At 43.8% G+C, this 23,021-nt stretch overlaps 3 protein-coding genes across 4 annotated transcripts; 2 read left to right on the top strand and 1 right to left on the bottom strand.

Annotated features, from left to right (window-relative positions):
• The first annotated feature begins 1,354 nt into the window (after positions 1 to 1,354).
• Positions 1,355 to 6,016, top strand: LOC124075089 (cyclic GMP-AMP synthase). 2 transcript variants are annotated; one of them, XM_046418491.1, is made up of 9 exons: positions 1,355 to 1,517; positions 2,054 to 2,157; positions 2,299 to 2,531; positions 3,081 to 3,303; positions 3,486 to 3,616; positions 3,837 to 3,990; positions 4,200 to 4,299; positions 4,628 to 4,750; positions 5,281 to 6,016. In XM_046418491.1, exons 2-9 carry the CDS (start codon positions 2,067 to 2,069, stop codon positions 5,681 to 5,683), a joined length of 1,458 nt encoding a protein of 485 aa, XP_046274447.1. In that variant the 5' UTR covers positions 1,355 to 1,517; positions 2,054 to 2,066; the 3' UTR covers positions 5,684 to 6,016. The 2 variants fall into 2 exon arrangements, with proteins under 2 accessions (XP_046274447.1, XP_046274446.1); XM_046418490.1 differs by having other exon boundaries at positions 2,049 to 2,157.
• A 1,248-nt stretch (positions 6,017 to 7,264) lies between these two features.
• On the top strand, positions 7,265 to 10,197 carry rpl11 (ribosomal protein L11). The gene is made up of 6 exons (XM_046418495.1): positions 7,265 to 7,300; positions 7,407 to 7,557; positions 7,836 to 7,942; positions 8,428 to 8,559; positions 9,410 to 9,520; positions 10,115 to 10,197. Exons 1-6 carry the CDS (start codon positions 7,280 to 7,282, stop codon positions 10,142 to 10,144), a joined length of 552 nt encoding a protein of 183 aa, XP_046274451.1. The 5' UTR covers positions 7,265 to 7,279; the 3' UTR covers positions 10,145 to 10,197.
• Positions 10,198 to 11,448: 1,251 nt separating this feature from the next.
• On the bottom strand, positions 11,449 to 22,268 carry klhl43 (kelch-like family member 43). The gene is made up of 7 exons (XM_046418483.1): positions 21,946 to 22,268; positions 15,649 to 16,241; positions 15,342 to 15,490; positions 14,794 to 15,140; positions 13,576 to 13,875; positions 13,315 to 13,490; positions 11,449 to 12,913 (listed from the first exon to the last, which is right to left on the bottom strand). The coding sequence occupies exons 2-7, from the start codon at positions 15,960 to 15,962 to the stop codon at positions 12,121 to 12,123; spliced, it is 2,079 nt and encodes a 692-aa protein (XP_046274439.1). The 5' UTR covers positions 15,963 to 16,241; positions 21,946 to 22,268; the 3' UTR covers positions 11,449 to 12,120.
• Positions 22,269 to 23,021: the final 753 nt, after the last annotated feature.

Raw genomic sequence — 23,021 nt, 5'->3', positions numbered from 1 at the left:
GAAGTTTCTTTGTTGTTTCATTACAATACAGTATTTATCAATTACAGACAGTCATATACAGTTAAAACACATTGACATTTACTTATCAGTTTTAGGCCTATTTCTCAAGATCTACAAAATCATCATTTTATTGAGACTGTACAGAGGTGCATGAGTGATTCGAGCTGAGGTAAACATAAATCTGTTGACCTCTGCTGGCCACAAGCTGGAACTGCAATAACATTCATCTTAGGCCTGGCATGAGTGCTTGCCTTTTCTAATGCTTTGAAACATTACTATTTTAGATCACCCAGATAGCACTGGGGTTCTCTCCCAGTTCACATTGCCTACAAGTTCAAAAAGTTCATTGAGAAGATCCACCTTCAAGCTGGCAAGAAGCTCGATTACAACCTCAAATTTATCAAGTCTGGAGACACCTGCATTGTTGACGGGGGTCCTTCAAAACCCTTGTGTGTTGAGAGCTTCTCCGACTATCCTCCGCTGGGAGTGTCTACAGTATTTGTAGTCTACAGGTTAGACTTTCTTTTGCAGAGTACGACTATCCACCGAGCACTTCAACAGAACCTTAAACTGCTTCTGTCTCTTGGCTTTCAGTAAAAACTGAGTTGTTTCCATATCTTACACTTTAACTGACAAGATTCTGTTAGTTAGTTAGTCTAGTTAACAAAACAACTGAGAGTTTTAATTTGTGTGTGTCGGGACCACTCGTCCTTAAGGGGACCCAGCTAGTATTAATTACCAATATGGCAAAACATCTTTTCTGAGGTTCTGGTTAGGGTTGAGTGCAAAGTGTGAAGTGAGGTTAGGTTAAGGTCAAGGTTAGGTATGAATCAGTTATGGCTGCTGTAAGAGTTTAGGTTTATGGTCAGGCTGTCCATAATGAACAGGGGTCAATATAATGTCCTGACAAGGACAGCTGTCTGTGTATGTGTGTGTGATGACTGCTTTGTGTGACTGAAGTGTCTTCTTGTGACTCATTCGACAGGACCTCATGAAGAAACTATCTTAACCAACAGCAGCATTCAGTCAAAACTACAGTAATCCGCATTGTCACCTGTGAACAGCTCTGAAGAATCAACAAGGTGTGTCTTGTTATTACGTGATGCAGAAATGGACAGTAACAACTAGCTTGCTAAGCAGCATGATTGTGTGTGTGTGTGTGTGTGTGTGTGTGTGTGTGTGCGTGCACTTATTTTACAAGATAAGCAGTACATCAGCTGACAACATTTCTGCATTGTGGAGGTGAGAGGATTCAAGATTCAAGAGTCTTTATTGTCATTATGCAAGCATAACGAAATTTTGTGCAGATTCTCGGCTTAAAAGCACACTTATAAATAGCAGCAGAAAATTATAAAATAAAATACAAAATGAGGTAGATAAAGTGCACTTAGTGCCAGTCAGGAAGTAGCTATACTTATATTACATTTCATGGAAAATGAAAGTGAAAGTATGGATGGTGGATAAAAATGAAGAGGAACACATAGACACGGCTGTCAACAGACGCTCCTCCAACACGGGTGAGTTACAGCAATGTCACATCATCAAGATACTTCATTAGCATCAGAAACCAGTAGAACATTTGTCAGAAGAACTATCTATCTATCTATTTATTTATCTATCTGTCTGTCTATTGGTTTATATTACTGTTATATTACTGCTTTTTGTCTTTGATGTAGCTTCTTATCTAAGTTTTGGAAACAAAGCTCATCTGCTCTCAAACATACAGCTTTAAAATAAGATAGCGCTAACAGCATGCTAACGTGACAATGCTAGAATGTTTGCCACATTAATTAACACTGAACACAAAGTACAGCTGGGACTGATGGGAATGTTTAGCTTATTTATTTTTGCATTTGTTTGGTCATAAATTAAAACACTGGACAAATTAATTTTTGACCTTTTGAAGGAGCCAGAAGGTTTAAAACAACAGATCTTCACATTTGTGCAAATGGAGCCATAAAATGTTCTTGCAAGAGTAACTGCTTAAACGATTATCAAAAGATGTCAATTCATTTTCTGTCAACTGACTGATTGGTTGATTGATCAAGGACAGACCAACTGAAGCCATGCGGTGTAAAGAGGACATCGGACCAGTGTTGAGTCCTCCATGTCGCACACCAGCAAGACAGAGACAGAAAGTGCAGAAACAGCAAGCAGGTGATGCTGCAGTTAAAATTTGTTCAGCAATTTAGTTTAGGAGTGTAAAAATTTTGTTGCATTGCTGTTAAAATGATCTTAATGCTTTAGTGATTTGGACAAGTTCTTGATGTTCTCTTCTCTGTGATGTCCACTTTGCAGAGGAAGGATCCAGAGTGGTTGAGGAGCTGGTCTCCATATCCCCAGAACTGGCCAGCTGGATCAAACTCAACGCTGACGCCCTCAAGATCCGGCAGAAAGACCGCAGCTGGGCTGCAGAGGTGGTCAACGATTTCCGTGAGAACCTGCTAAAATTCCTGAGGAGCAACAGTGATCAGCCTTTCTTCCAGTCAGCGGACTTCCTCACCACCGGCAGCTACTTTGAAAAAGTTAAGGTGAGGTCATGACTTGCAATTTCTACAGCCAACAATACAGCCAGAGATTGGTATTCTCCACCAGCCTTAAAGGGAAAACTTGGCCAAAAATCAAAAATACATGTTTTTTCCTGTGGTGGTATTTAATTATATAGATGGTTTTGGTCTGAGTTGCAGAGTTTATTGTTGCAGATATCGGCTATAGAGACATTTGCCTTCTCTTTAGTGTAAAGGAACTGGAAGGCATTTTGCTAGCGAAGCTCAGAGTCCTTAAACTACACTTGAAAAACTCAACAGTAATGAGTCTTTTACAGAAATTATGACCCAGATAACCAATGTAATCCACAGACCTTGTTGTGAGCAGTTTCATGTTAGAATTATTTTCTTTCTACCAAACCACACGTGCATCCACTCATGGACAAGAGGTTGGTGTGCTTAGTTAGCTTCTCGTCCATGAATAGATGCATACTCCTCCTGCGCAGTGATACAAAAAGAAAATAGACAAACATTAGACAAACAAGTCACACTGCTGTTTGTATGTTGTGTTGATTCTCTGTCCTCCTGCCTCAGATCCACAGCCCCGATGAGTTTGACATGATGCTGAAGCTTCAGGTTCCTTCACGCCTCAACATGACAGAGCTCGACGATGGCCTCTTCTATCGGCTCGATTTCATCCGGCCCACCAGGAGCCACATACAGGCCTTTCTTTTGGAGAACGAGCGCACCCTCTCATCGAGCAAGATCTTAAGTGAGATGTATCGCCTGGTCCGCAAGTTCCTCAAGACCTACCAAGGTGTGATTATCGCCTTTCATCCCTCATCTGCCGCTACTCCTCTGTGTCAAATGCCTGGTTTCTCCCTCTGCTTTCTGTTGAAGCTGTTTCTGTCTGTGAGCAGTTTCATATATGAGGACTCATTCTCTATTGACACCCATCCCACCTAGTCTGTGTTTACCTTTTCCTTTCCTTGTCTCCAGTGCCTGACAGAAGATGCCGCTGGGAGGTGAACAGGAAGCGTCCCACCTCGCCGGCCGTGACTTTGTCTCTGCTCAGGAGTGAAAACGACAGTGACGAGCTGATCTCTGTGGATGTGGTTCCTGCTCTGGAGGTGACCATTTTATCTGTGCATTTTTATCACAACAGTCAGAGCTGAGGAGACATGGAAATCTGGAGAAATAAAGTCATCCGTCACCCACGGCTCTATGATTAAGGAGACTTAGGAAGGACATTTAAAATCTTGATATGTATGCCGGGCAGAGGTGGCAATACCAAAGGCAGCATTACACTTACATACTGACAGTGAGTTTTGTCCTTGTTCCTGTATGGAGGTTCACTCCTCTCAGGGCTGGCCGCTCACCATCCGTAACGGCCCAGATGTGGACAACTGGCTTGGAAAGAAGGTTCGCCAAGAAATCAGAAGTTTGCCGTGTTTCTTTGTGCCGAAGAGGCTCAAAGGACGAAATCTCAGCGAGGAGGCAAAAGGTGAGAGACATTTTTGTCTGCTTGAGTTTGATTGGCTGTTCTTTCCGTCACATCACATGTAGGACTTTTACGTGTGTTATTTGGATGTGGTTTATTTTATACATAACATCTATTTTGAGTGTGTCTGAGTGTGTGTGTGTTTGTCTGTGTGTTGGTATGGTGACGTCATCCCATCAGGTTTCTGATCCTCCTCTAACTCTCTGTAACAGAAAGTTGGAGGATTTCTTTCTCTCACATTGAGAAGAAAATCATCACAAGCCACGGCAACAAGAAAACCTGCTGTGAGAGCAAAGCCACCAAGTGCTGCCGGTGAGACTCTCAGCTGCTTTAAGTCTTCTGATCGCTCTGACTTGGGTCTCATGTAGACCAAAACAGCAAGTATAGATGATGTAAAGTAATAAATAAAAGTACCTCAAAAATTCAGTTGATTAAATTATTCTTAGTGTTTATAGAGCATTCAGTTTCTAACACCAACACTAAATCTTAATTAATGGCTTTAGTTAATAGTTGAGAAATCATTTACTGATGCTTTACAGATCACTTTAAAAAGATCAACTCATGGGAAAACATATAAATTTGGAATAAACTGCTCCTTGAATACCTTTTACAACAGATGAGTTTGTCTTCTCCCTGACAGTAAGCAGTGCTTAATGCTCCTCAAGTCTCTGATTGAGGGCCTGAAACAACGTTTTCCCAAAGAGCTGGAAGGCCTCTGCTCGTATCACGGGAAAACCGCCTTCCTCCACACGCTGTCCATCAGGTAACATCTTTACATCAGTATTACCATAGTGAACACACTAGCATTAGAAGTATAAGTACTACACTGTAACGGTAACTGTTACAGCAGTACTGGTCATGTGCTAGTGTAGCAGTAGTAAAGGCATTGGTAGTCAGTTCCCCTCAGCTTTGCAGAGCTTTACAGCAAGTTGTAGCTGATTGTTTATCTGTCTGGCTCACAACTTTGTTTTAGTTCATTTTGACTGCGCTCAAAGCTCAATTTTCAGCAGGCATCTGTTTTCAGTGGAAAAGATTTAAAACCCATCTGCATGCTTCCTGCTCAGCACCCGACAGCAAACAGACATCAGTTACCAACTAGCTGGTGGACAGATAGTTCTCCCAAGACATGGTCAAGATGAAAGAGAGTGAACATATTTAATTTTTTTTTTTTTTTTTTTGTATGTTTGTTGCAGCAATAGACAAAGGGCTCATGGTGGTGTTTGGATTAGTATTAGCAGCACTGGTTGTAAAAACATTCAGATTTTCTTTTCCGCCCCGTCTCTCGACTCTCAGGTTCAGCGACTCCATGTGGGCGCCCAAGCAGCTTCCTGTCTGCTTCTTGCACCTCCTCGGGGCTCTGGAGGACCACGCACGTGGAGGCATCCTGCCTCACTTCTTCGTCCCCAGCTGCAACCTCTTCTGCCCAGCCGTCTTCCCCCGCAGAGCGCTGGCTTTCCTCGTCAAGGCCCTGGAGGAGCAGAGGAGGGAGGGCCTGCCCCTGCTGAAGCCTCCAGCTCCTGTCCCTCCGCTGAGACTAATGACTCCCTCAGCAGACACCTTCCCCAAGAAAACCACCGATAGGTTCTCCATAATGACTGCGATTCCCCTTCTAGACACAGCATTCATTAATAAACTCTTCATAGCGTTTATCGGTGGTGCTGTAGTTTGGTATGTGTCCTCTTTCATTTGTAAGTGATGGGAAAATATGAGTATATGAACGAGGTGAAACGAGGTGCAAAAAGCAACACAGTTTTATGAGTGTCCATAATAATTTGGATAGACAAAGATGACTATAATTTTAATACTACTAATGACAATGGTAATGAGGAGCAAACTTGTAAAATTAAAATAACATTTGCCTGTTTATTTATACCTAATTATTTATTGTTTGCTTTTAAAGCAGAAATGTTTTTAATGCAAGCTATTTCTTCTTGTAGCTTTTCTCAAAAAGACACACTAGAAGCCTTTCCTCATTTTTTCATATATTCAAATTGCTAATAGTTTTTTCCTGATTTCAGATCAGCAACAGCTTGATATCATCTTTATGCAATTATTTTTTGGTGTATTTTGTTAAAGTGATGTCAAATTTTGTTTTATTGTGTTTTGGGTATTATGTTGTGTTTTTATAACTTAATTTTTTTTCTAATATTTTCTAAATTAAGGGATTATATTAATAAAGTTTCCTGGATAAATAAAAGTCTTAAATGAAAGTCACTACCTTGTGTTTCTGGTGTAATAAGGAATAAAGATTGTCTGTGGCAAAAGCGTATATAAATATTGCTAAAACCAACAATTGTTTGTCAACAATTAATCTTATGATTATTAAAGTAATCTGATGATTATTTTAAAAGGTCATCATAGCTTCTCAGAGTCAAAAAATGGCAAATCACTGGTTTTCATCTCACCAAAAGTACAATGCTATAATGATTACATTAATTATTTTAAAAAATGGCAGATTGTCATGTTTGGGATTCTTCGACCGGTGAGAATGTTTAATGATTTTGCTTGACAAATGCCTTAAAAGATTTTTTGATTTATTGCATGAAACGGAACCCTCGCGTTACCTCGCATTGTTTTTCCGAGCTCATTTACGGTGAACACACCACTATAAATGTGTATCGCCGGAAACGTAACGTCCTCTTCTAGTGATCCAACATGGCGGTGAGTACTGTCTCACATTATACGATGGTGGTCCAATGTGAAGTTGGAGTAGAAATCCGCAATCATCTGAGCTGTGGTGTCATCCCAACTGCTGCCTGATTTACAGAGACATGGACTCCACTATGGACGATTAAATTAGAGTCGTATTTTGTGAATAAGTGCGACGGAAGACACTTTAGCAAAAATCCCGAGTGAAGCTAACAGGCTAGCTACTGGAAAATACTACCCTCCATATATTTCTATTCATATTCTGTCATTACAGAGCAGGGTACAGATAAGCGATGACAGTTAAGCTTGACTAACCCACACAGCCTACCTTTCATATGAGCTTTTTTATAAGTGTTTAAAAAGTTATTAAATTTCCGGACTCGTATGTGATCTGTGGAATTGCTAGCAGCAGATACAGCGGGGATATGTACGGACATGTTCTCCGGCCGGCATGTATAGGTCCGAGGCTGTTCGGAAGTTTGTCCCGACGTAGAAGAGCGTGGTCAGGACATGGGGAAATAGAGAGAGTAGCATATGGTGAACGATAAACCGGAGTCCAGCTTAACTCTTACGTTTTTGAAACGTCAGTCTGGGTTTCTTGATTTTGCTGTCTTGTTAGCAGGCTAAAGCTAGTAAACGCAACATGGCAGCAGCAGTTGACAAGGTGTCAGACCATGTAGTGTTTCTGTGTGACGCTCTGAGCTGTTGTACTGGTGTTTCTGAGGTGTGAAAACATTCATGACGACAGATTTGTTTATTTTGTCCTTCAGGACCAGGGTGAGAAGAAGGAGAACCCCATGAGAGAGCTCCGCATTCGCAAGCTCTGCCTGAACATCTGCGTCGGCGAAAGCGGAGACAGACTGACCCGTGCTGCTAAGGTGTTGGAGCAGCTCACAGGGCAGACACCCGTCTTCTCCAAAGGTTAGCGTCTGTGTGGGGGGTGAAAGTTTGGAGCTGTGGACGTATTTGTCGAAGTGGAGGTGCTCTCTAAAGCAGACAAGATGTCCAATGTTTCGTTTCATCCAACGCCACGACATATTCCCAGAGCAGCTAAATGTGGGACAGGCAGCTCAAAGTTATAGTAAACCTGGGATTCCTTTATAAAACATTTTCAGAAGATTAATTACGTGTACAGACACTGCAGGACTCTATTTATTCAGTTCTTGTAACTTTTGTCTTGTTCCCTTCGCCACCCACAGCCCGCTACACTGTGCGATCCTTCGGCATCCGCAGAAATGAAAAGATTGCCGTCCACTGCACTGTCCGTGGAGCCAAAGCAGAGGAGATCCTGGAGAAAGGACTCAAGGTCAGAAAGTCACTATGTTTATTACTCTACATTACTCTGGTCTTTGTGCTGATCCCAGTGGTTTTCTTTGGCTGGTTACCTTTAAAAGACTTAAGTGTATGAGGTAGTTTTTTTTTTGTTTAATCCAGTGATTGATGAGCCCATTTCAGATTGCTTTAATTTGAAAAGTAAACAAAACTTTGAGATTTATCTTGAAAAGTAAAGACTGGAGCTGATTTGGTCTGTTTATGTTAAATGTGTGTAGTATTAACATTAAGGACATGGTTGAACTAATAAATGAGCTCACTCTGCGTGGCCAAGCTTGCTAGCACAGCTGGTGCTGTGGCATCCTGTGGATCAGTTTTCTGAAACAAAATTCATGGATGAACTACACTGCAGGGTCTGAATACTTTGATTGTTGCTTGTACACATTTTAGAAGGGGATTTGTATCACATGTTATTGCCGTGTTACTGAAGAGACTCCACTCTGCTGTTCCTGCTTCCAGGTGCGTGAGTACGAGTTGAGAAAGAACAACTTCTCAGACACGGGAAACTTCGGCTTCGGCATCCAGGAGCACATTGATCTGGGCATCAAGTACGACCCCAGCATCGGCATCTACGGACTGGACTTCTACGTGGTACGTGGCCAAAAGATATCTTTTAAATGTAGCCGGTTGGAGGTGATGTGATTCATTTTGAGTGTGGAAGTGGTGGAAAACATACAGATTTTTGATAAGTAGTATTTAAAATATTTGGCTTTAGTTAAAATTTGTTTGGACTGCTTGTCTCAGGAATGAGAATCATTGTCATACTTAGTGAGCATCTCAAAATTTGAAAACTGTCATTATCTCTTATTGCTTTTTGCACTGGGTGAGCTCCAATACTGGAGCTTTGTTAAAAGGTTTTTGGAACTTTTGTACTTTCTCATTTAGATAACTTCAGTAGGTGGTTAACAGGAAATCAGTTCCATGTTCAAATGCTCTTTGTCTTTGTTGTCATGAATGTTCTGACATGTCTGAGGTAAATCATGTTCCAGATCAGCTGATGGCTCTTGATCTTATTGGGTCACCTTTTACACCTGATGGTCTCTTTGATGTCTGTCTGTCGTATGAGAACCTTTTTTTTCCCATAAACTGAATTCTTGAGGAAAATAAGCTAAATCTCTTAGCTCTGTTGGTATTAAATGTGCTGAACGTTGGTCTGGGTAACTTCAGTGCTATGTAATGAAGATTTCAGGAAGTGATTAATGTACGAAGTAATTTAGCTAGAAAACTAAACTAAACATTTCTTGGTTACAGCTTCTCAAATGTCTGTTTTAGATTGTTGTGAATGGTATCATTATATTCAGCCTGTGCTGAGGTGAAGAGGCCCGGCAACAAATCCTGATAGATGATTCTGATGTTTCTGAGGTGTTCGTGTGTAGTGAACAAACTGCTTTATGTTCACTGGAAGCTTTTCTGACCGGTTCTGCCTCCTCTTTCCGTTCAGGTTCTGGGCAGACCCGGCTTCAGCATCGCCGACAAGAAGCGGAAAACGGGCCGCATCGGTTTCAAGCACCGCATCCGCAAAGAGGAGGCCATGCGCTGGTTCCAGCAGAAAGTGAGTGTCGATCAGAGTTCCCACACATCCCAACAGACGCAGAAATTGTAGAGTAGTTTGATAAAAGTTCACGTTAACATTTAAGACAAAATGGGAGGGAAGGTTTGTCTGAGAAGTGTTGGTACAGACATGTGAGATCGACTAACGGCTTGAGGAGCTGGTTTCATAGTAAGTCACAAACCAAACCCAGCTAATCCACTATTGGAAAGGATGGAGGAAACTCGGATTGGTATTTCATTGTTGGTGAACTTGCTTTTGATGAAGCCACTTCTTTGGCTCCGTTTACGCAGACTAACTCGGAGTCTGACTGTCCGGACTGATCGCTCCCACAGCACAGATCCTTCACGGTTTAAAACGCGGTCCCGTTTGGGTCCAGTGATTTTAATCCGTAACTGTCTGTCCAACATTTCAAATGTGACTCCTGCTGTGGTTTTGTAATATTTCCTCCACTGTTCGGGGATTTGATTCACGCAGCTGAAACGTTGCTGTGGGAGAACCAGATTTTATCCTGCTGATATCGTCATTTTATATTTTCTCTGCCAAAATATGGTTGTTTACAATCTAACGTTTGTCCTTTCTAATTTTTTTTGACAGTATGATGGCATCATCCTCCCCGGCAAGTAAAGGACCACCTTTTGATCTTGTTTGTAACAAAGTAATAAAATGGTAAAAAATGACTGCGCTGTCTTGTGGTGTTTCTTCACTGTGAAAGCGGGTTCGGCTGCTGATGTCAAAGGGTTTCATACGTCCAGTTGAAGTCGCTTCGGTTAAAATCTCGACCAAGCGATGCGGGAGGCAGATGTGAGCTCACGGCTGCTTTACAGATGTTGCGCGATCTCACTTTTAAACATCACGGCTCTGTTCCACAAAGGTCAAAGGAGTTCATCTGAGCGTTTGTCCAACGTGAAATCTCAAATCTCGAACAGGAACTGATGTGAAATGGGAAACTGGCAAAGATTCCAGTTTCCATTTTGAATCTGTGAGAGAACCTCAAGCCCTGCGTCTAAATACTGTTCTGACACGTTCTGTGCTTATTTTCAAATACACTTAAAGAGAGAAATACTGCACTTTTACTCCACTGCATTTGACACAAAGTTTTTAAGATGAGGATTATACTGGCAAGAATGAGTCGATGCTGTACATGAGTTATGATTGAACGTAGCCTAAACCATGTGTATTGTTTCATGGTGCTGTGCCCTTTGTGTTCAGTGTAACAATATGTGCCTGATTGTGTTAAGACGGCTCAAACGGGCATTTTAAACATACTGTTTGAAATGATCAAATGTTAATCAAACCTCTCAACTTAAAGTAGTGATGAATATTACAGCACTGCTGAACTTGATGCTCAGTTGTATTTAAGTGTTTCATGTCTCTAGAAGGGAAACAAAAGGCAGAGAAGCGACGCGTTTTGGGTTACGTTGAGTTTTATTCAGTGAAACTCCACAAAGGAGACAAACAGACGGAGTCAGCCAATCAGAGGAGCCACGTTCACCTCGCCGTAACTCCTCCACAAGCTCAGCAGCAGTTTGTGGCGCCACCTGCTTAGTTTCAGTAAAAATTAGACGTCAGAGGAAGGCGGGCGTTTTAACAATCACAGGTGAGGAATTTGTCACGTTTTTATGTTTTTTTTTCTTTGTTGGATGTTTATCTGCATTTTTCATATTTTTTTATACTGTTTTGTTTGGATTCTTTTGTGTTTGATACCAAGACACTTTAAAATAATTTTTCATGTCGTTTTTCCTTTGTTTCCTTTTCATATCTCACCTGTGCTGTCGAGCTCACACTCGCCTTCCTCTTGTGTTCACATCCCACTCCTCCATTGCACTTAGAAAATGTTGATCTTTAAGTTCTACATCTACATTTTATTGTCACAAATGTGCCACAATACTTCTGACATAAACCTTTTAAATAAATAAAATGATAAACACTGTTGTTGGCCAGCTTTTGTCCCCAGGAGAAATATTTCAAGTTTGCTGATGTGAAATCTTGATTTTTGTTGCGGTTTTTGCCAGCACTGGCTCACACACTCCTGTCATTCACTCATCTCTGTCTCACACACACACACACACACGTACGTGTTCACACATGAATATCGCACACACACTTTCTGCCTAGATACATCTTTGTACACAAACTGCCAGTGGATTCACAGTGACATTTTGTTCAACCCAAACAGCCGCTGTTTTCTTCTTTACCATCTTTCATCATCTTCCTCCTCCTCCTCCTCCTCCTCCATCCATCCATCAGCTCTCTACCTCCACCTGCCCGGCTCTCATCCACCTCTTCTCTGTTTCCATCGGTATAAAACCTCCTGAGATCACTTTGGATCATGTGAGCTCTTTCTTCTTCTTGCAAAATCATCACATGCAGCTCAGTTCACTGATCCGTTTCTGGTTGCTAATTGGTGTTTAATTATCGCAATCATAATAGTAATGAAATTTTAGACAGTGCTGAGAGCATTTTTGTTTTTGTTATTTTCTCTTCTTTATCCTTCATTCTTGGTGTAATTACTTCCAGAAAAAGAGCTGACATGATCTGGATGTTCTCCTGAGGTTAAACCATCCCTGATCTCTCCTAGTCTCTTCCTTGTCGCGGCCTTTCTATGCTGTGATGGTTTGTGAAGGAGCCATGCTGCTCTCTCTGCTCCGGTTCTTCAGCTGCTGGTCTTCGTGGGTCGGCGTGTTTCTGTGCTGCTGCCGGCGTGCTGCGTGGCGGGGAGGCAGGGTCAGCGTACAGCAGGACACTCCCACCGTGGGCTCGGGCAGATCCTCCGCCATGGACCAGCTGTCCGTGGCTGGGTCATACTTCTGGACGGCTGCCTTGTAGCGCTTCTCCGCCTCATTCCAGCCTCCCAGAAGGTACAGCTTGTCGGCCAGCGGGGACAGGCCGGCGGTGCTCACACCGAGGGGCAGAGGGGCCGCCCGGCTCCACGAGCCGCTCTCTGGGGAGAAGACCTCCACAGAGAGCACATCCACCCGCTCACCGCTGGGCCCCAGCTGGCTTCCTCCCACCACATAGACCTTCCCTCCGAGGGTGGCGGAGCAGTGCCAGCCGCGAGGTGTCTCCATGGAGGCGCTCTCAATCCAGGTGTCGGTCTCCACTTTGTAGCACGCCACAGAGCGTGAGTAGGCGCAGTTGATGTACCCACCGGTCACCAGGATGTCTCCGGAGGGCAGGGTGGCACTGGAGTGGCAGCAGCGGGGCACCTCCATCGGCGTACGCATCTGCCAGGTGTTGGAGGAGGGCAGGTAGCTCTCGGTGGTGGCCAACAGACCCTCCACGTTGCGGCCGCCGATGGCGAACAGACGGCCGCCGCTGGCTGCCAGGGAGAAGTGGGTGCGGCGCTGACGCATGCTGGCCAGGTGGAGCCAGGTGTTAAAGCGAGGGTCATATCTGGTGGAGGCAAAGAGCAGAGGGGACAGGCATGGTTTTAGTTTGTGATTGATTACCAACCAGCACCAATTCCAACCGATGGGGGGGCTTAGAGGTTTTGAGACACTGTTAGACCTTGTCTGAAGCATACTGAGACCGTAAGCCAGTAAGTCTGCAGCTGTTTAAGTTAATAACTTGTTAAAGGGAAAATCACACCATTTGCTCTGTCGTTGGCTGCAAGAACCAAAACAAAAGTCTTTGTGTACTCCTCTACTGCCCTCTGAGCCTTGGAAGGTAAGTGACCTTTGACTTTGGAGTCTTCTTGACCAGTTAATGAAAAAGGTTGTGATGAACGGAGTGATTTGATAACCGCTAACACTTTCTGCCTGCATGTTTGACGACAGTCCTTCCCGTCCTCCTACCTGCTGAGGGTGCTGACGGCGTGCTTGGCCTGGTTGCGGGCGTCGTTCTGGTCCTCTCCTCCGGCCACGTACAGGAAACCGTCCATCACAGCCACGCACTGGTTGAAGCTCTTTGCCGGCAGCTGGCTGAGGTGACGCCAGGTGGCCCCTCCTTCACGAGGGTCCCTCCACAGCACCTGGACACAGAAGCCAAAGGTCAGCAGTCAGCTTTCTTGTGTTTCTTTGTGAGCGAATACACCGAGACGCACACGCGGCACCCACCTCGCGGCTGAGAGCTCGCTCAGTGAGTGATGGTCGACCCCCGATGGTGAGCAGAGTCTGCTGCCCGGCGCGGACCTGCGTGCGTCGGGACTGCAGGCTGTTCTGCTGGTAGGGCAGCAGGTGGTAGTTCATGGCGTCCACCAGCAGGCGGTGACACTGAGGGTCCATCATCATGCGGGGCACCGGCTGGATCTGACTCACCAGCTCGCTGGCTGGGATCGTCTCAAAACGGATATGAGACAGGAGCTCTGCGGCGTGAGCCTGGCGGGAGGAGTCAAAGTCGAGCCACTTCAGGGCCAGCTGGACAGAGAGATGATTACCAGTGAGTTAGACAAACACGCAACATGTAATGTGTTAGACACAGAATACAGGAAATGGAAAAACACCGGATAAATGGATAAATTGTCGAACATGTACCAAGTCCCAACAAATAGGAAAACTCAGGAGTGGAAAAAGTAATTTTTTTGGACAAATTTTTTGGACATTTTTTAAATTTGGGATTTGATAAAGTAAATAAACATTTTTGAAATGTTTAATTTATTTTAATTATTTAACAAACAATGTTATTCATTGATATTGGATTTAACTAATAACATTGGGTCTCTGTAGGTTCACACGTGGCAGCAATTAAAAGCAGGACTTTTTATCAGACTTTATCAGACGTATTTGATTTGAAAGTAATTCTAGTATTGTAAGAAATAAAGAGAGAATTTAAGTAAAATTGAATAAAAAAACAACCCTGAGCAGCACTGATAGACTCACATTTGGTCCAGTTTATAAATACAACTATCACCCTCAGCTGCTTGTCTATTTACGTCGGCATGGAGTTGTATATTAATAAACTTATGGCATACAGTGAGTTATAAGTGGCGGTTTCTGTTCACAGTTGACCTGCAGGTGACTGGCTTTGATTCAAGGAGCTGCGTTTTGCTCTCAGCAGCTGGTCTGAGGTCTGTTTTTAGGTCTGAATGAAAATAGCAGGAAGGTCCGGAGGGTCGACGAGTTAATACTGGACGTGACTGCGGTCCTGGCATTTCTGCTCAGCTTGGAGTTTAAAAGGAAATGCTGATGACGAGAATCGTTTGTGGTGAATTTGGATTGAAACCGTCAAGTTAAACTGCAAGTGCAACAACTCAGAAGGGCTGGAAAAAACACTTGAAGGCATATCCTGTTTCAACCTAAATTTTTCAGTTCCAGATTTGAAGTTTGACCTCAGACCTGGAAGGCGGTGACCTCTGAAGGCAGCATCAGGGAGTCGTCCTGCAGGAAGGCAGAGATCTGCTCCAGCGTCAGCTGGGTGAACAGCGGCGTGTCGGCGAACTGAACAAAGTTCTCCAGGACGAAGCGGCGGGCGGCGTCGCACACGGGCAGCAGGCCGTAGGCGGCAGCGATGTTCCAGATGTAGACGCAGGTCTGCACATTGAGCTCGGCCAGCAGGAAATCCATGCACATCTTGAGGAGCTGAGGGATCTGCAGGGTGGTGGCGGCAGAGGCGGTGCAACCGATGGTGTAGAGGGACATGTGGACACGACCCAGATAGGCAAAGGTGATGACGTTGGCCAGGCCTGCACACAGGGTGGGTGACAGCGACACAGACTTTTGATTAAACTGTAGCCAAACCTGACTCTCTGACACGGGAAACCATTTATCTGGACCCTGAGTCCAGGAGACAAAGACCTCTCAAAACCTGATTTGTTTTTCTTTCAAATTTCCCTTCACACATCTTTAAAGTAAAAAGAGTTCAGAGGAAGCGGTTTGTGGCGTACCCAGAGGTGAGAGGGAGGGGAGCTCCAGACGCTTCATGCCAGGGTCTTTGGCCAGGATCTCTCTGAAGTACTGACTGATGGAGGAGATGACCAGCTTGTGGACGTCAAAGGTTTTTGTCTTACAGGCCAACTCCAGGTCAGTCAGGAACCTGAGGAGGACAACAGATGGACACAAATGGGTGGAGGTGGATCTCCAGTACATGTAACAGTATTAACCACTCTATCAGAACTGCATAGTACTTAATGTAGTATGTGTACATAGTACATGCACTGAACTTCTGATGGTAATATGAAAGTCAGAACCTACTTCTCCTGCCGCATCTTGCTGAGCTCCTCCAGCAGGGCGTTGCCGTGCAGGGGTCGTATCAGCTCGCTGCCCAGCCCGAGGCCTCTCTCTCCGGGCTTGATGACCGGCGGTGGCAGCGGCAGGTTGAGACTGTTGAGCTGGGCGATGTCCAGCGCCGCCATCTGCTCGATCTTCTTCACCCCAGACTCCACCACCACCACACCATCGCCGTGGCTCTCCACCTTCAGTGCAACTGGAGGGGTCTCCATGGCGACTTGAGAGATGGTTTCCATAGCGGGTTTCTTCTGACGAGAGGCCTTTTTCTTGGGGGCCATTTTTGACTGTTGAGGTTGTTTTTTTTGTAGGTTTTGTAGTTTACTTGTCAAAATGGTTTCCTACAGTAAGTTAAGTTTGCTGAGTTGACTTCTTGACAGACAGGACTTGCTAAAAATCCAGCTGGTGAACAAAATTCAATAAAAAACGGGTGCTGACGAAAAATCAGCCCTCTCTTCTTGGCTGGAAGTCGTAGTGATGACTCGTCTTCCTCTGAAAAACAGAGATTGGGTTTGTTTGGGATTTTGTTGGCAGTTTCACTTGAACACAGCACACAGCACCTGGAAAAAAACAGAACGGAAAGCCAAAGATGTCATCTGCAAAGTGAAGACACAATCTGTTCTGACTGAACTTCCTTCAGTCCGAGATATCACCACTGGTAGGAGAGATCATCAGACAGACCGTCTTTGGTTTCTTTCTTTGGTTTCTTTGGTTTCACAAGAAGCAATATGTCCTGTCATGTTTCAGAAATGTAAAACCTGCTGGAGTTCAGCTAATTTATCTCTTTCTACTATTGTTGTGATTTCAGCAGAGACACCAAGCTGCCATAATGTGACTGTGAAAGTGATAAAAACAAACATGATGTTCACAGTAATGAATTAAATATGTAAAGCAAATTGGAATTTGGATGTAAACATACAGAGAGTAAACCACTTTTCTCCTCTCTTTAAAGGTTTTGTCATTTCCTCTTTGCCTCCAAGCACATGTGAACATGCCTTGTGGGTGTTTTAAATCATCGTATTGTTTCATGGTCACCGGAGGACACAACAAACCCAGATGACAGATGCACATTTCTCTGCTAATCTCTGAACATCCCACAATACGACAACACACAGACTGAGTGCCGACACCTTTCCCTAAATCAAACAGAGGATCACCTACACACCCTGTCTCTGTGGGCCAGAAGCCGTGTGAATGACAGGTGCAAGTGTCCTTCACAGGGCCGTCCAGAAATGAAGCTCAGGGTCAGGTTTGCGGTCTGCGGCGTGCTACCCTTCACACGCTGTGCATTTCAGCCATAAAGCAACTGGGGAATCTCATTCATGATCGCAATGAGCCGCAATCTGCACACTGCAGCAGATCAGTCAGCAGAGTGAAGGGAGACTGTGACAGAGAGGGGGTCTGATACACAGAGACGTGACGGGCGCCTGACATCAACAAACAGTGGAGTAGTGGAAAATGGAGCAGTGGCTCAGCTCCCGTCTCGATTCTTGAACTCCTTTGCTTGGGCCAGTAAGTCACTCTCAGCCCGGAGGGAGCAATCCGATGTTTTCCTGCAGAGAAGCATGGCCTCAGATGTGGAGGTGATGAACCACTTCACATGTCTGCAAACAGCCTCAGTGTGTCCAGAAGGTCGGGGTCTAATGAGACCAACGGGACCGCATAATCAACAGGAAGCAATTCTGAACTCCCCAAACCGGATGTCGTCCTACACCCAGTTAAACCTTGAGATCCTGTCCTGTCTTCTTCAGCTTTGATAAGTGAATTACCAGGCTATAGAAATGGCAATCTCTCCGCAGATCAGCAGGTGCGCCACTTTGGTCCAGGCTGAAATAATTCAGCTGGTAGACGAACTGCTGTGAAGCAGACATTCCTGGTCCCCAGAAAATGAACCCCAATAACTTTGGGTCTGACTTTCCATTCAGCACCACCATCAGGTTCATTTTGTTATGACCAAATGCTTGCGAAACTAATTACATTTCCATCAGCCTCAGTTGTACTTTTTTTGTGCTAATTAGCAAATGCTATCTTCAGATACCTTCTCACAATATAAAAGACTGGCGCCACTTAACCGACTTTCCACTCATTTCTGACAGGTATGCAGTATGTCTCTTTTTCTACCTCCTGGCAACCATTTTAAATAATCCTGTGAATGCTAGTAACGTTAATGCCAGTGTTACTGCTTCTGACACCTGAATCTCTCAAGTGACGGCCTGGTTGTAACTTTAGTTGTAAACTTCTTTGCTGGTGGGAAAAGGGATCCTAACACTAATGACACACACACACACACACACACAGTGAACCATCATGACCACGAGTGTGTCCATGATCCTCTCTGTCCACCTTTTCCGCCGCCTCCTCCTCATTCGCTCTGTGTCTGTCTGAACTTGGCTCTTTTTAAATAGCCTCTATTGGCTCGTTGGTCACCAGCCTCCACACATGGACCGACTGGGGAAGGAGGAGCGGGTGGTGCAGGACGGATCAGCAGCTGTTGTCGGTGTCATATGAAGAGGAGGAGCTCACAGTTACAGCCTCTACAGGCTATTTGGGCTCTTTAGGATGTTGCAATCGCCCCTCAAACAGTTGAAACAGCAGCGTCCAACAGTCAGGATGTGGTATAACCTCAATACACCACAAATTAACTGAGCAAGAAGACAGTTTGGGTTGTTAGTGTTAGCGTGTTGTTTGTCAGCAGAGCCTCTGTGAAGGCGATCCTGTTGGCCCGATGAGGCACAGAGCCATTAAAACACAAGAGGAGGTGCCAGCTGGAGACGGGAGGAGCAGTTTGATGACAAAAAGTATCTGATTGATCCAAGAACAACAAGGTGGAAGATAAAAATGAGGTCTTAATGAGGTCTCCGAGACATTTTACCAGTTCACAGGCCATCCAGAGACTTCTGTTGATAACCTCATGAAGTTTTAGATCAGATAATTAGCCATGGAAGAAGAATTCAGATCGTCTACTTTAGTAAATGTACTAATACTACGGTGTAAAAAAAATTCCAGTGCAAGTATAAGTCTGGTATTCAAAATCCTGCTCAAGTAAAAGTCTGGGATTTGGGCCTCATGAAAGATGAATCCGAGGGGTTGAGAGAAGATTTGTGGTGGTAAGAAAGAAGACAAAACAAAGTTCTGATGCACAAATGTCTTCTCACATTTTTAGATTTTTGATGTCACTCTTTTTGTAAATTATTGGATACTTTTACCTTTTTAGGCCTTTAACAATTATTTAAATTAAACTATAATTACATGCAATATTTGGTTAAACTGATTAGAATTTACAGACAGAAGCCCCAACAAGAAACTGATTTATTGAAATAAAAGAAAAAAAATAAATAAAAACATGATCTCAGCAAAGTTTCATACAAACACGTTTCGTTAACCGAGTGATTCTGTGGCGTGAAAATAACCTTCGCTCTGCAGAGATCAGCCTACAGAAATATCTGGGTCCAAGTTCAGGGAGCAGCTGCTCTGTCATCCACCACACTGGGAACCAGACTTCATCACCAACCCCTCCCAAACACCAGCAGCAGCACCACCAGCTACACCCCCAACCACCATCACTGGTAAATATAATGTAACTAACAGCAGCACCGCAGCCTCACTGGCAGCCCGACGAAAACCGATTAAACAGATCGGAAAGCATAAGTGGACAAAGAATTTGGTTGTTCTTTATTTTACAGGTCGTATCAGTTGTCAGTGAGATCATTTCAACTGAACGACTTTTAGTCAACGCACGCAGCTGAATGTGAAAATGTGCAATTTGTCTCAGAGTAAAATTTAATATAAACATATGAAGAGTAAAGGTTCCAGTTTTCTCTTAAACTTTCTTATTTATTTTATTTTTTGTGTATTTTGTGTATTTTTCCCGTTGAACTACATGAACTACATTATGTGTTACTGTGTTATTCTCACATGAGAAACTCTTTAGGTTTTTGAATACGAAACTCAACACCTAAAGATGGCAGATGTCAGCGACAGGTCATGTGGTGACCCAGATACAAACGAGTCAGAATATAAACATAATATAAAATAAAAGGGATGATTTTCAGTGACAAAATACCGTAATGAGTCCTCTAAATATTTTAGATCATCTAGAGGCCTCTGCAATCCTTTGGACTAAAATGCATTAATCCAAATGTGTAACTCATCAGCCTGTAAGATATTAATGTAAACGTCGAGCTGGACAGAAGCTGAGCTCAGTTTGACTCACTGCCAGCGTCAGATCACCTGTCGGATGATCGCCCACGGAAACGTCTGCTTCAGTTTGCAGCTTCTGATTACTAACTACATCTATTTACATCCTTTACCTGCTGCAGTGGCTGCCACGTGGACTCACCTTTTATTTTAACGTCTCTAACATTAATTTATATGGACAACACTGACAGAGTCTCCTCAGTGATCCAGAGGCGGGTCTGTGTCTCGGGGATAGTAAAAACTTTGTTGAAGTCATTTCAGAATAATTTGTGGTTGCCAGGTTGTGTGTGTGTGTGTGTTAATTCAAACAGAAAAATAAGCCGTTTCAATGTGTCAGAAAAGGAGGAGGGTGGTAACCTAAGCACCAGGGGCCCTGCTTTGGCCCTGGAGTTTTATTTTTAGACATCGACCTCAGTGTGAATCTACTCTGAGTGTTTGAAGCTTTGCAGATAAGCACAAATTTGTCAGCTGATGTTAAGTGAAGCATTGTAATGCTTCTGTCAGAGCCATGTTGGCAGAAGACACAACAACAACAAAGGTGTGAGCTCTTTGCACCTCCAGCATCCACCTCCATTTCCAAGCGTCTGAGAGGAGAAAAGGTTGAATTTGTTTCTCAGTTCAACACACTGAGGGGTTTTGGAGATGTGGTCTTACTCAGGCTGGTTTGACAAATGTCAGCTGGTGCTAGCAAACTTTAGCTTCAAGAGTGTAGGTTTGAAAAAAGACACGCTAACTGTTTCTTTACGCTAAGCTAAGCTAAGCTAACTGCCTGCTGGCTACAGTTTCACTGACACACAAATATGAGATTTATACAAATCTTTTCTTCTAAACCTCAGCAACCAAGCAAATAAATGTGTTTGGCCAAAGTGATTCCTGCACTTGGAGTCAGTGTAAACAGGCTGTGAGCACCGCAAAGCTGACATGTTTTAAGATAATGTGCAGGAATTGTTAGCAGGAGTTTGCTTATTTACACATCCAGCAGATTGGAGTTGCATTTGTGACCCCCAGACGAATGTAAACCCAACATTCACTCTCTTTCAGCTGCTTCTGACCAACTCCTGGGGGAAATAATCCAACCCTTCAGCTGCTAAATGCTGCACTGCATTCGCCAGCCGGTCGCAAACTGCGTCCGTCTGCTGTTTGGTGCCGAGCAGCTTGGGCATCGTTGCTTTTTTAATCTTTAACCTTGTGATGAGAAAGAGAACGAGGAGCTAAAAGAAGAGGAAGTTCTGTGAGTCTGGCACTAAAACCAGTAGCTGTGTGATCCCGTGTTAAAATAAAAATATTGATTATAGCTGCCTTGACCAGTAGATTGAGCCAACACCAGTTTTAATAAAACTGTGCATCCATCTACACACACCAAAAACACCACCCGGCGTGCCTCCCCATCACTTCTGTGGCTGTAGCTGAATTCCTCTGCTTATCTCATGAGGGTATTTATAGGTGCTGACCATCACAATGTGCTTACAGCTAAGGCCTGGAAAAAGAAGCAGTGACACCCCCTGCAGTATGGCTGCTTCACAATGTTTCCTCTCAGCACTTCAATACAAGTTTCAGTATGAATTACAAATTAATACCGTGATGATGTCATGTGACCTATCAATTCATGGGGTGGAGGAAGTACTAATATGTTTTGCTGAAGTAAAAGTAGTAAAATGTGAAATATACTCTGTGTTAAATAAAAGTCCTGGGATCGAACTCAGGTATGAGTATTATCAGCAAAATGCACTTAAAGTAAAGTAAAAGTACTTAATGATCCATTTCAGTTTTTTTTTAATCACATAAATCTTATTATCTGGATATTATTAGTGAAGCATTAACACACAAACTACAATATTCCCCCCTGAAATTTGCTGGAGCTCAAGTATAAAATATTATAAAATGGATATACTCAAGTTAAATACAAATACTACTAAAGTGTGCTCGAGTACTTGAAGTCTTCACTCTGCTTTTATGGAACCTGAGTGTAAATGAGAGGATGTCAGTGGAGATTTGAACATACAAGGTGCTTTGGTTGGTTTCAGTGACTAAACCAGCTGTAACGCAGTAAAATGAGATTCATTTTACCTCTTTTCTTCCCCCTCCTGCTTCCTGCTCTTCTTCCCTTCCTTTCGCTCTCTCGGTTTCTTTCTTCTTCTTTGTTGTTGTTGTTCTCTAACAGGTTCCTCTCTGCTCCGTCCCGCCGTCCTCTGTCAGTCTGCCACAGTGCTGTGTGTGTGTGTGCGTGTGTGTGTTGCTATCAGAGGGAGCTCAGGGTCTCAACCAAAGCCGTGACGTCTGATTCGAGTCCCCTCCTCCGCCCAGCCACGCCTCTCTGAGTTCACATCACAGCTTCTCCTTTGCACCTCCAACATCCACCTCCATTTCCAAATACAGGCAGCCCTCTGTGCCCTCCCCGCCAAAAATATCCCATAAGAGGCAAGCGCCCCTCTCACCCGATCCCGCCTCACCACCCCCTCGTGGCCTTGGGGTTTCAGGTTTTGGATGTGGTTGGAGTCTTGTGCATGTGCTGTCTTTGTCTGGCTTTTCATCTCCCTGACTGCTAAACAAACTTAACATATCGTCAGTGCCAGTGACAACTTTTAGTCCTGCTCTTCACAAAACTTGCAGAGCAAAAGAAATTTGCTGCATTAAATAAATATCGCACAGTGATATATCAGACTTACACTATCATATGACCAGTCAGGCGAGACTTACAGCCTATACATCCATTGAGATGAGGGATGTTCTCTGTGTTTTGGGAAATGTCACACTCTCACTAGTTTTCTTGGTTTAATATAAACATAAAACGAGCATCTGTTGGTTTTGAACAAAATCCCAAAGTCACATTGGGCTCTGGGAGACGTGACGACCATTCGAGGGAGAGAGATCATTATAGAATAATAATGTAATTTGCCGGGTGTTGCATGTGTGTGTTCAACTAAAGATGGGTCAAATGCAGAAGACCAATTCAGTGTGTGTATGTAAAGATATATATATACTGTCAATAAAGCTGATTCTTCTTCTTCCTCTAGATTCAGGTAGCTTAAATATTAATGATTAATATTTTTCCTTCTATGAATGTAAACGCTGGGAAACAGATGCCTTTCGCACAGAGCCAAGTGCAGAGCATTAAAGAACAAGCTAAGTGTCGGCACTGCCTG

This window comes from Scatophagus argus, chromosome 17 (assembly GCF_020382885.2).
Source record: "Scatophagus argus isolate fScaArg1 chromosome 17, fScaArg1.pri, whole genome shotgun sequence".
Lineage (NCBI taxonomy): Eukaryota > Metazoa > Chordata > Actinopteri > Scatophagidae > Scatophagus > Scatophagus argus.
The sequence above is the reverse complement of the archived record's forward strand: the minus strand, read 5'-3'. Positions and strand labels throughout refer to the sequence as shown.